This window comes from Rhamphochromis sp. 'chilingali' (genome assembly GCF_963969265.1).
Source record: "Rhamphochromis sp. 'chilingali' genome assembly, chromosome: 17".
Taxonomy (NCBI): Eukaryota; Metazoa; Chordata; class Actinopteri; order Cichliformes; family Cichlidae; genus Rhamphochromis; species Rhamphochromis sp. 'chilingali'.
Window position 1 is genome coordinate 22,067,138 of NC_137944.1, and position 13,007 is coordinate 22,080,144.

Consider the following 13,007-nt stretch of genomic DNA (forward strand, 5'->3'; position numbering starts at 1 on the left):
TGTAGTAATGTCAGTTGCCAACTAACCGCAGGAAGCTCAAGTTGAAAAGGTTTATTGGGGTCGTTCACCATCGGGAACTTATTCTTTACAAGTTTAATTGTCCGTCAGGCTAAACAGAGTTCTGTTGTTTGGATTCAACCAACCCAAACAAAACCAGTTCAGCAGTAACCAAAGACACATTCCATTATGAAAGATTTACTGTAATTAAAACCACACTGATATTCACTTTCAGGAAATTAATAATTTCTTCAAACATAAAAGAAGTTGTGAAAGAACCATAACCAAAAAACACAATTTAAAAAGAAACAAATTTTAAAAAGTAGTAAAGACACGATAACAGCAGGATGGTGCAAGGAGAGCCAAGCCAAAACACAACAAATGCTGTTAGGTTGTTCCAGAGGTCTGCCTTTACTTCATGTTCCCAAGTTCTGATTGACTTATTAGTGTACTTCAGTACAAAGTGTTATATGTACTGAAGCATAATGATTTGTTTATGGATTGGCTCTCGCTCAGTTCCGACGCCCGAGTTCACCTTTACGAGCTGCGATCTACAAGATAAAAAATACCACTGAGTAAGAAAAGAAAAGAAAAAGCCAAAACAAAACTCAACAACAATTTAAGTCTTTTTTTTCTTTTCCAGGTGTTAAAGATCAAATAAACAGCTAATGCTTATTCATTACTGGCTTTTCAATGCGCTTACTGGAGGTCATGGTCAAAAACACTACGATGTAAAACACTACGATTCCTGGAAAAGAAAAATAAGGAGAGAGAATGAAAGAGAGAGAGGGAGTTTTACCTTCAACTACTCCATAGCTCACTGTGTTGGCGATGGGGGGGAAAGAGGAAGAGAGAAAGAGATGGAGATGAAGAGACGGGGGGAGAGCCAGGCAGCAGCTTTAAGATTGAAACTAGCTCAGAAAACAAACACACAAACGTGCGCAGACAACAATAACTGGCCAACTTTGCTCATTATCTGATAATTGTCGATACCGCCACAGAATAATTCAAAGATCTAAGCTTGCTCTCCAGCTGTTACCGTTTTACAGATTTATTTTATACATTCAGCAGCCGGTAGGACATGGACACACATACAAAGTCAGACACAGGATAGGAAAATATGTCTGCAGTGAGTCTGATTAGAGGAAGTCTCCTAAAGGAGACCAAAAAAAGCAAAGCAAAGCAAAAAAAAAAGGACAAAGAAAGAAAGAAAGAGCCAAGACAGATACAGATAGAAAAAGACTGTGGGGGGAAAGAGAACAGTCCATTTTCAAAGTTGGCCGCACAATCAAACACATAAGTACTCTGAACTGGCCAAAACAGCCACATTAAAAATAATGGAGCTAAAGCCACGACTACTTACAGAACTACAGCCAAACAAACCAGCACATTCAGGCTTTTGACAAACGCATGAATGAATCCGACAGATGTGATGCGTCTCCATGACCACACGTACATGGCACAAGCTGCGGCCTTTAGCGTCTCTGCTGTTTAGAAAGGATGAAGGAAAACCGGCCAGAATTTGATAGCTGCTGCCTAACCAAACGCAGTTTAATGCAACTCCTCGGGTTCGTTGTGCGAGTGTGTTTCTTGGAAGCGATTCACACCACAACCTCGCTTATTAGGGAGCAGAATGAAATTAACGTTTGTTTGAGTACGAGAAATTTATAGCCGCCGTGTGCCAGTGCAACAGAAGCTGAGTTCTTAAGAGTCCTTAAGTACAAATGAGTTTAGAAAGAGAGCAAACTGAATAAGTGACTTACTTGAGGGCATGGTGTAGGTGTCCTCTTCATCAACTATCTCTGCATAGTCATCGGTTTCTGAAACATGACACACACACACGCACAATAGCAAGACATTAAAACACACTTGGTACAAATGATGACACAAAAACTGGTTTACCGTTAAGAAGGGTCCATGACACAAACACCCGAGAAGAAACCCACCCTAAACTTAAAGCATGAAGCTAACTCAGAGTTTGAACAACTCCCGAGCAGAGAAACACCCACGTAGCTTCTTGCTCTGCCTTTCTCTCGCCTTCTTTCACACACAGACACACACACACACCCACACACACACACACACACACAAAAACACTTGGCGGATAGCGTCAGCTGAGCATGTGTTGTGAATATCTGTCTGTGTGAGAGCAGCTGGTTTGCAGGGAGGGACTTACTGTGGTGGCGGTAGAGGAGAAGGAGGAGGAGGAGGTAAAGAAAAGTAAAAGAGATGAGATGAAGACACAAAGCAGGGACAAACAGAAAATGAAAGGCAAAACAGTAAGGAGACTAGTTGAAAACTCAGTGAAGAGGAAGAAGCATTGAGGGAGAAATGCACAGAAGAGGAAGGAGCAATGTTGGGTCTAGCTGTCATGGGAGCAGATGGTAGTATTTAGGGTGAAATCTGTGCAGAATCAGACAGATAGCCAGAGAGAGAAGAGAGCCAGGAGGAAGAAGAAGAAGAAGAAGAAAGACGGGGAAACATGGACCGAGTCAATCCTAACCAGATGGCGGCGTTTAAAATAAAATCAGTGTGCAGACTCAGCTGTTGGAAACAAGAGTCAAACATCTGCTGTCCTGCTCCCCTCGCAGCTCTGCTCGGGATTTATCAGGGACTGTGGGAAATGTGTTCCTAAATTTAATCAAAAATCCTTTTCTAAAGCCTGTGGCTGCTTTTCTCAGGAAAAGTCTCTGAAGCCAGACTTGTAGAGGAACTACGGGCTAGCTGCATAGTCATTTTAAATAAGGCGGGCCAAACAATACACCGGATGGTTGACAACATAAACTGCACTTATTTTGTTCTATTAGTGAGCAAAGTTATATTTGAATATTGTGGAACGTGTATATTTGCTCAGAGTCGCATAATGTGATTGATAAAAACTCTGATATTTGTGTGGTTAGCTGTTAGCTTTACATAAAACACAGAATCTAGGGGGGGGGGGGGGGGGGGGGAACACCTATCCTGACTCTGTCCAAGAACTTAAAACGTCCACGACAGATTGGAGAAGGTTTCCAAATGATTGCTGTCTAATTTATAAACACAGATTGCTAGCATACTGCAATCAATCAGAGTCAGTATGTGCGCAATATGTGGAATATGTCCCTTGTCTTTGCAACAGGGGCCTCCACTGGCTCTAGTTATAATCCTATATAAAAACAAGCTTGCTGAGCGCTCGTGTTACTTTACAGTTAAATTGCTCTCCTGCAACAACTAGAACACTCTTTGTGGAGAAATTTCTGTTTCAATCTTGAATCTTGCGGTTCTTGCTGTGCTGTGAATGTAAGTAGCACATTCACAGTCTACATTAATACTGTGGAATGTAAGTGTGAATTAATAACAGTTAAATATGAATAAATTTCTGTGTGTGTGTGTGTCAACACCAACAGATTTTTAACTTTTACCAGTTTATCACCACATTGTTACTAATAACCTACTAGCTTCACCACATTCAATCTCAAACTGGCAGCAAATGCGCCAAAATCTCTTGGAAAGCAGCAGCCGACTACAAGTGGCTGCAGACTTGATCCGCATCTCTGAAGCACCCATTTCAAAGGCAATGAGATTGCTTGCTCATTGGACACAATTGCAATAATTTTGGGCATGCCGCGGTTTTCAACCACTGTTTTCCCTTGTGTGACTGTAGTACAAATGTCATTGTTACTGCTATTATAGAACACATTTCCCTATTTTTGCAAGATGCTAAGAAAAACCTTTTAATTAAACAGGCATCCATTTATTTAACCATTGCTACGCATGACTTATATTTCGCAAGAGGGGAACGAAACAACATTTAGAGGCTTATTAAAATCATCTTGATTTGATCATTAGATAAACTGTTGGGCAAAAGCTGATTCTGAGTCGTTGATTTAAAAAAAATGTACTAACAGAATACCTGTTCATTTTTGCATTTTACTTTTTTTCTTCACGTTTTTACATGTACAAAAATCCAATAAAATCCAGTTGGGGATAGAAGCTACACTCTAGTTTTTTGAGTATTTTGTGTAGCTTGCATAAATTGTCTGAGTCTATGAAAGAAATGGTTTTAGTTTTTACTAAGAGGTCACTCTGTATCACTCTGCATATTAAACCCCAGTGTGGTTTGGGATGTGTTCTACAGAAACAACCCTTTCTAAGCTTGAGAGGCCTAACTCTGCATTTCAGCTTTCGGTAGAGAGGGAATTTGTGTGTATGTGTGCGATCTAGCTGGCCCATTATAGCCAGGAATGCACCCGCTCTCGAATCCAGCAAGCCTCTCCCAACTCCTCTCCGTGAGTGTGCAAGTGTGTGCATGAACGCGCAAGAGTACACGTGTGCACGATTTTGCATATGTGTAGCCAATTGTGTGTGTGTGTGTGTGTGTGTGTGTGTGTGTGTGTGTGTGTGTGTGTGTGTGTGTGTGTGTGTGTGTGTGTGTGTGGAGAACGACAGAGAGAAGCAGCTGCAGACGTTCCCGTAAAGAGAAAACACCACTGAATACACAAATTCTGTTTTTGGTGTCCCTTCCGGATGAAAGCAGACATTCGGCTTTGAAGACAATAATAGGAGATAATCACACAAACACTCAACTTAAACATGCAATAATAAAATCGCATGCTACTCTTGCTTACAGGTTATTTATCCATGTATCCAATCATTTTGTATTAAAATTACATTACACAATATTCACACAACAAAGCACATATACCGCACTCACACACACACTTTCTCTCTCACACCACCACAACGTGCACTCCCCTTTCCCAGGAGAGTGCAGTGTTTTGGTGGAGGAGGACTAGGAAGAAGGAACATAAGAACAAAAGATTATAAACAACAGTATAACTTTACCATCCCCACTAAGATCTTCTGCAGGGTCCAGGAGAGCATGCAGGAAACGGGACAGCAGAGAAGGAGGACGACAAACAGCAGCGAGAGAGAGAGAGAAGCAGGAGGCAGAGCAGAGAGGAGAGAGAGAGAGAGAAGAGAGGTTAGAGCATGACATGCCATGAAACAACACGGTGATGTTGCAGGATCTGCAAAGCCAAACAATCAGCGGGCAGTTAGTTAAAATCCAAAATCTAATGAAGGGGGAAAAAATGCAACGTTAACATCTCCTTCAATTAATGCTGTGCAGGCTCATGTACAGTTAAAATACACATGTGTAGAAAACAGTGACAATAAGTCCAATGTGGTGTCAATAAAGTATGTTCTGTGTGTCAAGCTGTAAGCATGTGAGCTGGGGAGTTAATTACAGTGAGCAGACAGGGGATGCAGCTGTGTTTAATATGCGAGTTTCATTGGAAGAACGGATACAGTGAGCAGGCAGTTACAACTGATCAAGGTTTCTCACATACCTCATTTTCTCACTCAATTCTTAGAACAAGAGAACGCCCCCAGTGACAACTTTTCGCTTTATTATTTTTGGCTTTTTTCATATTTTTTCCATCTTAAATGGGAAATGTGGAAAAGTTTTGAATGCATATAAGAGAGTAAAAGTTTACAAGCTGTTTTTGCGAGTTTTACTAAAACACGCTGAGCTTGAAATTCCAAGCGTTGCATTTATCAGGTCTGTTTATCACATTTGGAAAAGTTTGGATGATTTTTAAAGGTTTCGGCTATGAAGCAGCTGCTGTCCAGACTCTCACACTCGTTTCTCCGAGCCGTCTTTTTAGTTACTGATGACAGCTGCCAACGCGACACTTGGAGACATGAGGTCAGCATTATGACCCATCCAGGATATCACGCAACTGACACGTACACAGAATAGAGCGATGGGATTCTGGTAGATGTGTAACATCCAATAAAATCCATGAGTCCTTCTAGTATAGCAGCTTCCCCATGTTGCTAAAAGCATTAGCATTAAAGGAAAATGAGGGATGAGTGTTTAGTAACTTTCTAGCAGCTTGACTTGTTGACACTGCTCTGCTATACGCTACTCTGCTACAGACAGTGCTAAGAGTACTGGAAACAACCATGTGGGAGGGTGCTGTGCTGGTTTAAAGATGAGATGACAGTGTTTCTAAATGGTTCCAAGAACCAGGCAACATCTCTCATGTACACTCACTAACCACTTTATTTAGGTACAGCTGTTAAACTTCTCGTTAATGATCATTTTGTGATCAGCCAATCACATGTGCGCATCTCAGTGCATTTATACATGCATATATGATCGAGACGATGTGCAGATGTTCAAACTGAGCATCAGAATGTGGTAGAAAAGTGATTTAAGAGATGCTGATTGTGTCACGGTTGTTGTATTTTGCTAACTGCTGATCTACTGGGATTTCCCTAAACAACTAACTCTGGGCTTTACAGAGAATGATCTGAACATGAGAAATAATCCTGTGAGTGACAGTTCACTGACTGAGAATCCCTGGTGGATGCCAGAGATCAGAGGAGAATGGTTAGTCTACTTCAAGCTGATAAGAAGGCAACAGTGACTCAAATAATCACTGGTTACAACCAAGGTATGCAGAAGAGCATCTCTGAATGCACAACATGTCAAACCTTGAAGCAGCATGAGAACTCACCAGTTGCCACTCCTGTCAGCTAAGAACAGGAAACTGACACTACAGTTCACACAACTTCACCAGCATTGGCCAACATAAGACAGGAAACTCACCTTTTCTGCTGAGTCTCAATTTCTGCTGACATTAAGACAGTTGGGTCAAAATTTGGTGTAAACAACATAAAAGCATGGATTCATTTTGTCTTGTATAGCACTGTATGGCACAGTGTGGTCCTTTTAGTACCAAACCCCACAGCTTAACTAAATATTGTCGCTGACCATGTCTGTTCCCTTATGACCACAGTATAACCATTCTCTGATGGCTGCTTCCAGCGGGATAAACCATCATGTCACAGAGCTCAAATCATCTCAAACTTGTTTCTTGAACATAACAGCAATTTCATTGTACAGCGGTCCCTCACTATAACGAGGTTCACCTTTTTTTTGGGCAATTTTTCCTTCTTTTTTTTAACAGCGCATTGTCTTCTGCATCCTGATTGGCTGTAGACCATTGTCAATCAATCTCGTGCCGTGTCTCCTGTACAGTACAAAATGCGTTCAGCTTGTCAAATTTACATAAATCTTCGATCACTAGCAGTGTGACTCTGAAGTGCTGTACTGCATGTTTGTAAGTTTTCTCCCCAACAAACACAACAATGTCGACGAAACGTTTTGCACCGTCAAAGGCAACCACATGTGCCTTTGGTTCCATTCTATAATACTGGATTCATTTTTCTACGAAGGTTTGAACTTTTAGAGTGTTTAAACAAGAGATAAAAGTGAGAGAATGTTCGTGCCTATCTGAGAAAAAGGTATAAAGTGTGTAGTGAGGGGTTTTACAGCTTTAAAACACCTATAATAATTGTAAAGAATAAAGTTGGCTACTTTGCGGATTTCACCTATTGCGGGTTATTTTTAGAATGTAACTAATGCGATAAACGAGGGACGACTGTACACAAATATCCTCCACAGTCACAAAAGCAAGCAAACAGAGCACCTTTGTGCTTTGGAGTGTGGCAGAATGGGAGATTCTCCTCATGGATGCGCAGCTCACAAATCTGCAGCAAGTGTTTGACATGATCACATTAATATGAACTCAGAGGAATGTGTCTAGCACCTTGCTGAATCTATCCCGTGAAGAATTAAAGCAGCTCTTAAGAGGCCCAGTCTGGAACCAACCTGCTGTACCTAACAAAGTGGTCAGTGAGTGTACATTTGGGATTTGTCAGATGATAAATCTTTTGGGCCGCAACATTCATGAAAAACAACACAGTTGTGACCTCACCAGCAAGATGTGCTTACTGGAGTCCTGAAATAACAATTCACTCTGTGTGTCATCACATGCTACTGCTACTCACAACAATACAATAGGGGGAAAAAACATGTTGGAAAGTAACAGAATAGATCCATCTTCATTAGACTTGTAAGGGGTAAAGACTGGTTACTAATGGCTACGAAATAAATTCCTAATGCATCAAAAACATACACAAACCTCAGGCAGAGATATTTGTCCAATCGTTTTTTAATTTGTATTACAGTCTTTTATTTTTAGTGAGCATTGGTGTGGTTACGAAGCATCACATAACCTGTTATTGTGGTTAGTGTGTGTGTGTGTGTGTGTGTGTGTGTGTGTGTGTGTGTGTGTGTGTGTGTGTGTGTGTGTGTGTGTGTAAGACTGGATGAGTCAAAGCAACAAGGCAACGAAGTCAAAGACAGTTTAGCAGAAGGGGACAGATTGTGATGGAGCAGAAAGTGTTTTAGCCATAAAATCACTTTTTACTTTAGATCTAAAATGTAGAAAAACTCTCCCCACAAAAAACAAACCAAGAGCGAGTCAAATATTTGGACCCATCCTGCACTAAATGAGTACCATAAATCACTTAAACAACCCACATATTATTACTGTAACATTTTAATTAACATTCCTCAGTACTGTGGGTTTTGTAAAGACTGTCTGTGTGTCCTTATGTGAAGTTATTCAGTAAGCGCGGTCATCAAATCAGGAATTTCACTCTGCCACATCACAATTTTGTGGATATGCTCCTCTGCTAACTGTCCAATGAGAGCCGAGGATACCGTTGGGCGGCGAATCTGAACAGAAGACAAAGGGGAGGAGGAAACGCCGCGCCTTGGTTGGCTTAGGAGGCATCGATGTCACAAGATCTTCAGCCAATAGGGCGGGGGAGAGGATGAGAGTGTGAGAGAGAAAACAAGAGTGAATGGATGTGAGAGAGTGAAGAAAGATGAGGGGAGAAGATGTAAACAAAAGAAAGCAGGAACAAAGTGGATGACGGAGAGGGAGAGGCTGTCCCAACAGAGGAGAAAACAATGAGATTATGATGGGGAAAATGAGTAAGAGGGGAAAAAAACAAAAAGCTGAATTATGAAACAACGGGAAGACAGCTGGAGCCGAGGAAGCTTCGAGGAAGATGAGCAGACTCTTGCTCATCTTCCTCCTAAACCTGCCTCTTTGTGAGTGAGTGTGCTTGATTTTGTATCTTACCTGAGACAGAGATCGCTCTTACTCCACTCCGGACTGCTTCTAACTTTTTTTCACTGTTAGAAAGTCTAGAGAAAAGGAGCCAAGAGCAAATCAGACAACAGTTGCACAGACACACACACAAAAATACACTAACTACATTTATGCCTCCATAACATCAATATCAGCGATTTTTAAAGTTAACGGTAAAAAAAAGGAAAAGGAGAAACGATGGAAGCTGTTCTCCACATGCATTGCACACATGCAACTCTTCAAAGGTAAACTAATCCTTACTGTCTCTCTCCTTTTGCCGTGGTTTCTTTTTCCTATATCAGCTGAGCTCTACTACTATCTTTTTACATCACAGACAGCAACAGACAGAAGGGAAAAGAGAGGGTGGGTGAGCAAAGGGAGTGAGCGAATGAAAGCAAGAGGAGGAGACTTCAAGAGTGTTTAAAAACCCTAAGTGGAAAATATTTGGCTCCTAAACTTATATCCTTATTTGACCAGAGCCACAGAGTGGGAGAAAGATAAAAGAGAGAGCGGGACAGATTTGAGCTGAAATGACCAAAACAAAGATAAACTGCTGGAGGCTGAATTTAAACAGCTGATAGATAAACATAATCATGCTAATCTACCCGGCTGCAACAGCTACAGATAAACAAATAAAACGCTGTGGGCATTAGGAAAGTTGTGCATCAAAAAACCCAAACGGCTCATTTATTGGGGGGAAAAAAATACATTTGAGGGTTTTTGTTCAGTTTTTTTCTGTTCACAAACTTTTTAAAGGTCCCCATATTCCCTCTAATTCTCCACAACTTGCCATTAGTTATATAATTTTAGATTAAATGGAGGAAAGGAAGTGCATTAGAAAAAAAAAGCAACAACAAAGCCCAAGAAAACAATGGTTCACTGTTGTCATTTCAAAGCGTACGAAAGCTTTCATGCATTTAATTAGAATTAATTCAAAATCTCTATTTGCAGTGAAAATGTAAATTACAAGGTTCTTTCCCGGAAGCTTTTCGGAAAATAAAGCTGCAAAACAAAAAATGCAGCCCAAACCAAAACCGGGCATAAAAGTAAAAGAATGAATTCGCTGCAGCTTCTGTATTCCTCCTCTGAACTTTACTATCAGCAGTCACTTTCTTCTGAATTTTAACTGAGCAGAACTTTGACAAAGCATTGCTGAAAGACTTTACAATAGAAATGCTCTTGTCTGTGTTTACTTACATAATACTCAATTCTTAAAACCACAATTCCCTGGAAATTAATTTGATGTAAATATAGTATTGTGGTTTATTCTGATATCAAGTTACAAGTCTCTACATGCACATTATTTAGTGCTATGGGCCTTTTATTTTCAGTAAAACTCTGTCATCAGGGCTCCAAACCACACATGGTCAGTTTGACAGAAAAAAAGAAAAATACAGTTACTGATCTTGGAACATGGCAACTCTTTCCTTTTATATATATAACTATACCAAGGATGAGGTCTGTACTTACTTTGGGATGGAAGGCAGCGCTCTCTCTCCCTCTAGAGGACAGAAATATGAATTTCCAATGAATAATGTGTCCTCACTCACACAACACATGGCTGTATGCACAGCACAAAGAAAACCAAATGTCATGAGAACAGAAATTGTTGAAATACATCCAGCAGTGTAAGGACAAGTATTTTCTATTTTTACCATTCTATCCCTACAAACCCTAGAAAATACATTTTTGCACAGAAGAAAAGTTTCATACCATCAATTTAAAAACAAACAAAAAAAACTAACTGACATATAGGAGCGATCAAACTTTACCTTTCTGAACTCTGATAATGAAGGAGTGAGTTTCCATGGATACGAGTCGACAGTAACCATCAATCAAGTCAGCCAAGTTCTCCGCCGTGGTGAGAGATGCTGTCGTAACTGTGAGAGGCTACACAAACACAGACAGACAGCATAGTAGGCCTGTTACAGATAGCTATTATTTCAAACACATACATAAACACAAACAAAGCAAATCACTAGAAATTTTCAGCCCTTATGTTCAAGAAAAACTCATCATACATGCATGTCTTACATGTGAGTACATCAAATCATATAGGTAACAGTAAACCAAACCACTCTTGTAGACAAACTAAGCAACACAGTGAAAATAGCTTTTGATCTTTAGAGGTCAGAATGACGCTGCCAAGTGAAACAATAGTAAAATATCACCTACAAAGAAAAAAAGGTACCTTAAAACCTTCTACTTACCTCACAAGACTCAAGCAAACATTTTTCTTCATAAAAAGCTCATAAAGAGTTGATGGATGATTATTATATAACAAAATGTGATCTTTTTTAACTACATGTATGTAAAATAAGATGGAAAAATTGTTATTTGCCAACAGTCAAGTTTTCCATAGTTTATCACAGTAACAGAGAGGGTAGTGATACCTCAGCAGCTCCGGCTACGTTCAGTTGTAGCATGCCTTTCCTGTCCTTTTCCTCCATAGCTGAGTACTGGATGGACTGGACTTGATTAAAATTTGCTAGATGGGTGGGCTGAGGACAGAGCAACACACGCAAGAAATTAAAGTAAAACATGTGAACTACACTCGTTAGTTTTCTTTGATCATGAACTAGAGTGCAATAAACCTGGATGAGTTTTACTTTATGTTCTTTGTAGAAACTCACCGTGGACCCCTTGTCAGTGAGGTAGCTGATTCCTTCCTCTGGCCCAATGGCTAATTCTACCTGGATCACCCAGCTGGACTGTTAAAGAGAGGATGAGATGCAAGTTAAAAGAGACAGACCGGGAGGAGGGAGAAGGGCAGGCCAGGAGAAAATTACAGAAAATAAAACATGAGCAAGGAAAGGGAGTAGGGACAGCATCAAAGCCCTTCTAGAAGGGAGTCTCAATACTTGTCATCCCTCCAGATGCTTGACTTGTGTAAGAACCATGTTTCTGCCTTACATGTCTGCAGGTATTGTTCGCTGGATACATGCAAAGCCTGACGCCACCAAAAGGGGTCGACCTAACACGGAAAAGCAGCGCTCCCTGAGGGCAGCGTGGCAGAGTGAAACTGAGCAGCAGACTCAACCTACCCCAAGGGCACATTTGAAGAACTCCTTGTCATAGCGGTAAATTGGTGCAAGTATCTCCAAGAACTTCAGGATGCACTGCTCATCATTAAGGTTGGCTACTTGCTTAAATGTCTGCTGAATCAATTTTCGAAGCGTTTTAGCCTGCACAAAAAATGGAAAAAATATACTCAGTTAAACAGCAAACAGTCTGCCCATTCATCTACAGTGTACATTGTACAGTGTACAGATTTACAGAGTGGATTTTGCTGAAGGACGTGTGGGTCTGCTGGCATTACAATCACAGCCTCACATGTGAATTTTTTGATCTCTTATGTCACCAACACAAAGCAGACAGATGGTAGAGAGAAATACATCAAGGAGGATCATTCTGCTATTTAATCCTCTATTCTTTGACACTCTTGGCACAAAAATGGACAACATATTGTCCTGCGCGCACACACTGAATGCATAATTAGGAAAATAAATAAATTAACACACATTCAGTATGCAGACAATCCTATGAACTGCTTTTTATATATAGATGGAAAAAAGAGGAGTATTTAGCAGGCTTGCAAGAGGAACATGCATAGGTTTAAAACAGAATAGCAATTAGGGGCATTCTGCACATTATAAGTTTAATGACTAAGAATTTATTAGATTAACCGACTGCAAACTTGACTTGGACAAAAACACCCAACGGACTGATCTCAGGCAGCCTGAATGACTTGGTATTACACATTTGTCTGCACTAAACATTTACTATAAAACAGAAATAAATATTCAGGACAGAAATATTCATATAACAATTTAATATTTAACTCATTTTAGTGCTACTTTAATATTATTGATTTGTCAATAAAAACTGTATTATATAAACTTCACTGCAGCAACACAGAGCCCTGATGCCAGGTGTTCACTGTTTTAATTCCTAGAATTCCACCACACAAATGCGCATAAACACACAGATATCGTCCGTCCAAAGTGTCCACCC

General features: G+C 40.3%; 1 protein-coding gene across 16 annotated transcripts in view; it reads right to left on the minus strand.

Moving 5' to 3' along the window:
- Positions 1–13,007, minus strand: part of ptk2aa (protein tyrosine kinase 2aa) — a 64,617-nt gene that overhangs the window by 15,851 nt on the left and 35,759 nt on the right. For 3 of the 16 annotated variants that reach the window (XM_080862652.1, XM_080862644.1, XM_080862641.1), the window contains 9 exons: positions 12,038–12,178; positions 11,627–11,704; positions 11,387–11,494; positions 10,766–10,883; positions 10,464–10,494; positions 8,985–9,049; positions 4,822–4,839; positions 1,761–1,817; positions 797–817 (listed from right to left, as the gene is read on the minus strand). In XM_080862652.1, coding sequence (XP_080718778.1) covers positions 797–817; positions 1,761–1,817; positions 4,822–4,839; positions 8,985–9,049; positions 10,464–10,494; positions 10,766–10,883; positions 11,387–11,494; positions 11,627–11,704; positions 12,038–12,178 — 637 coding nt within the window. Of the gene's footprint in view, positions 1–796; positions 818–1,760; positions 1,818–4,821; positions 4,840–8,557; positions 8,645–8,984; positions 9,050–10,463; positions 10,495–10,765; positions 10,884–11,386; positions 11,705–12,037; positions 12,179–13,007 lie in introns of all 16 variants that reach the window. The other 13 variants (XM_080862640.1, XM_080862655.1, XM_080862651.1 and 10 more) reach the window with 9 other exon arrangements.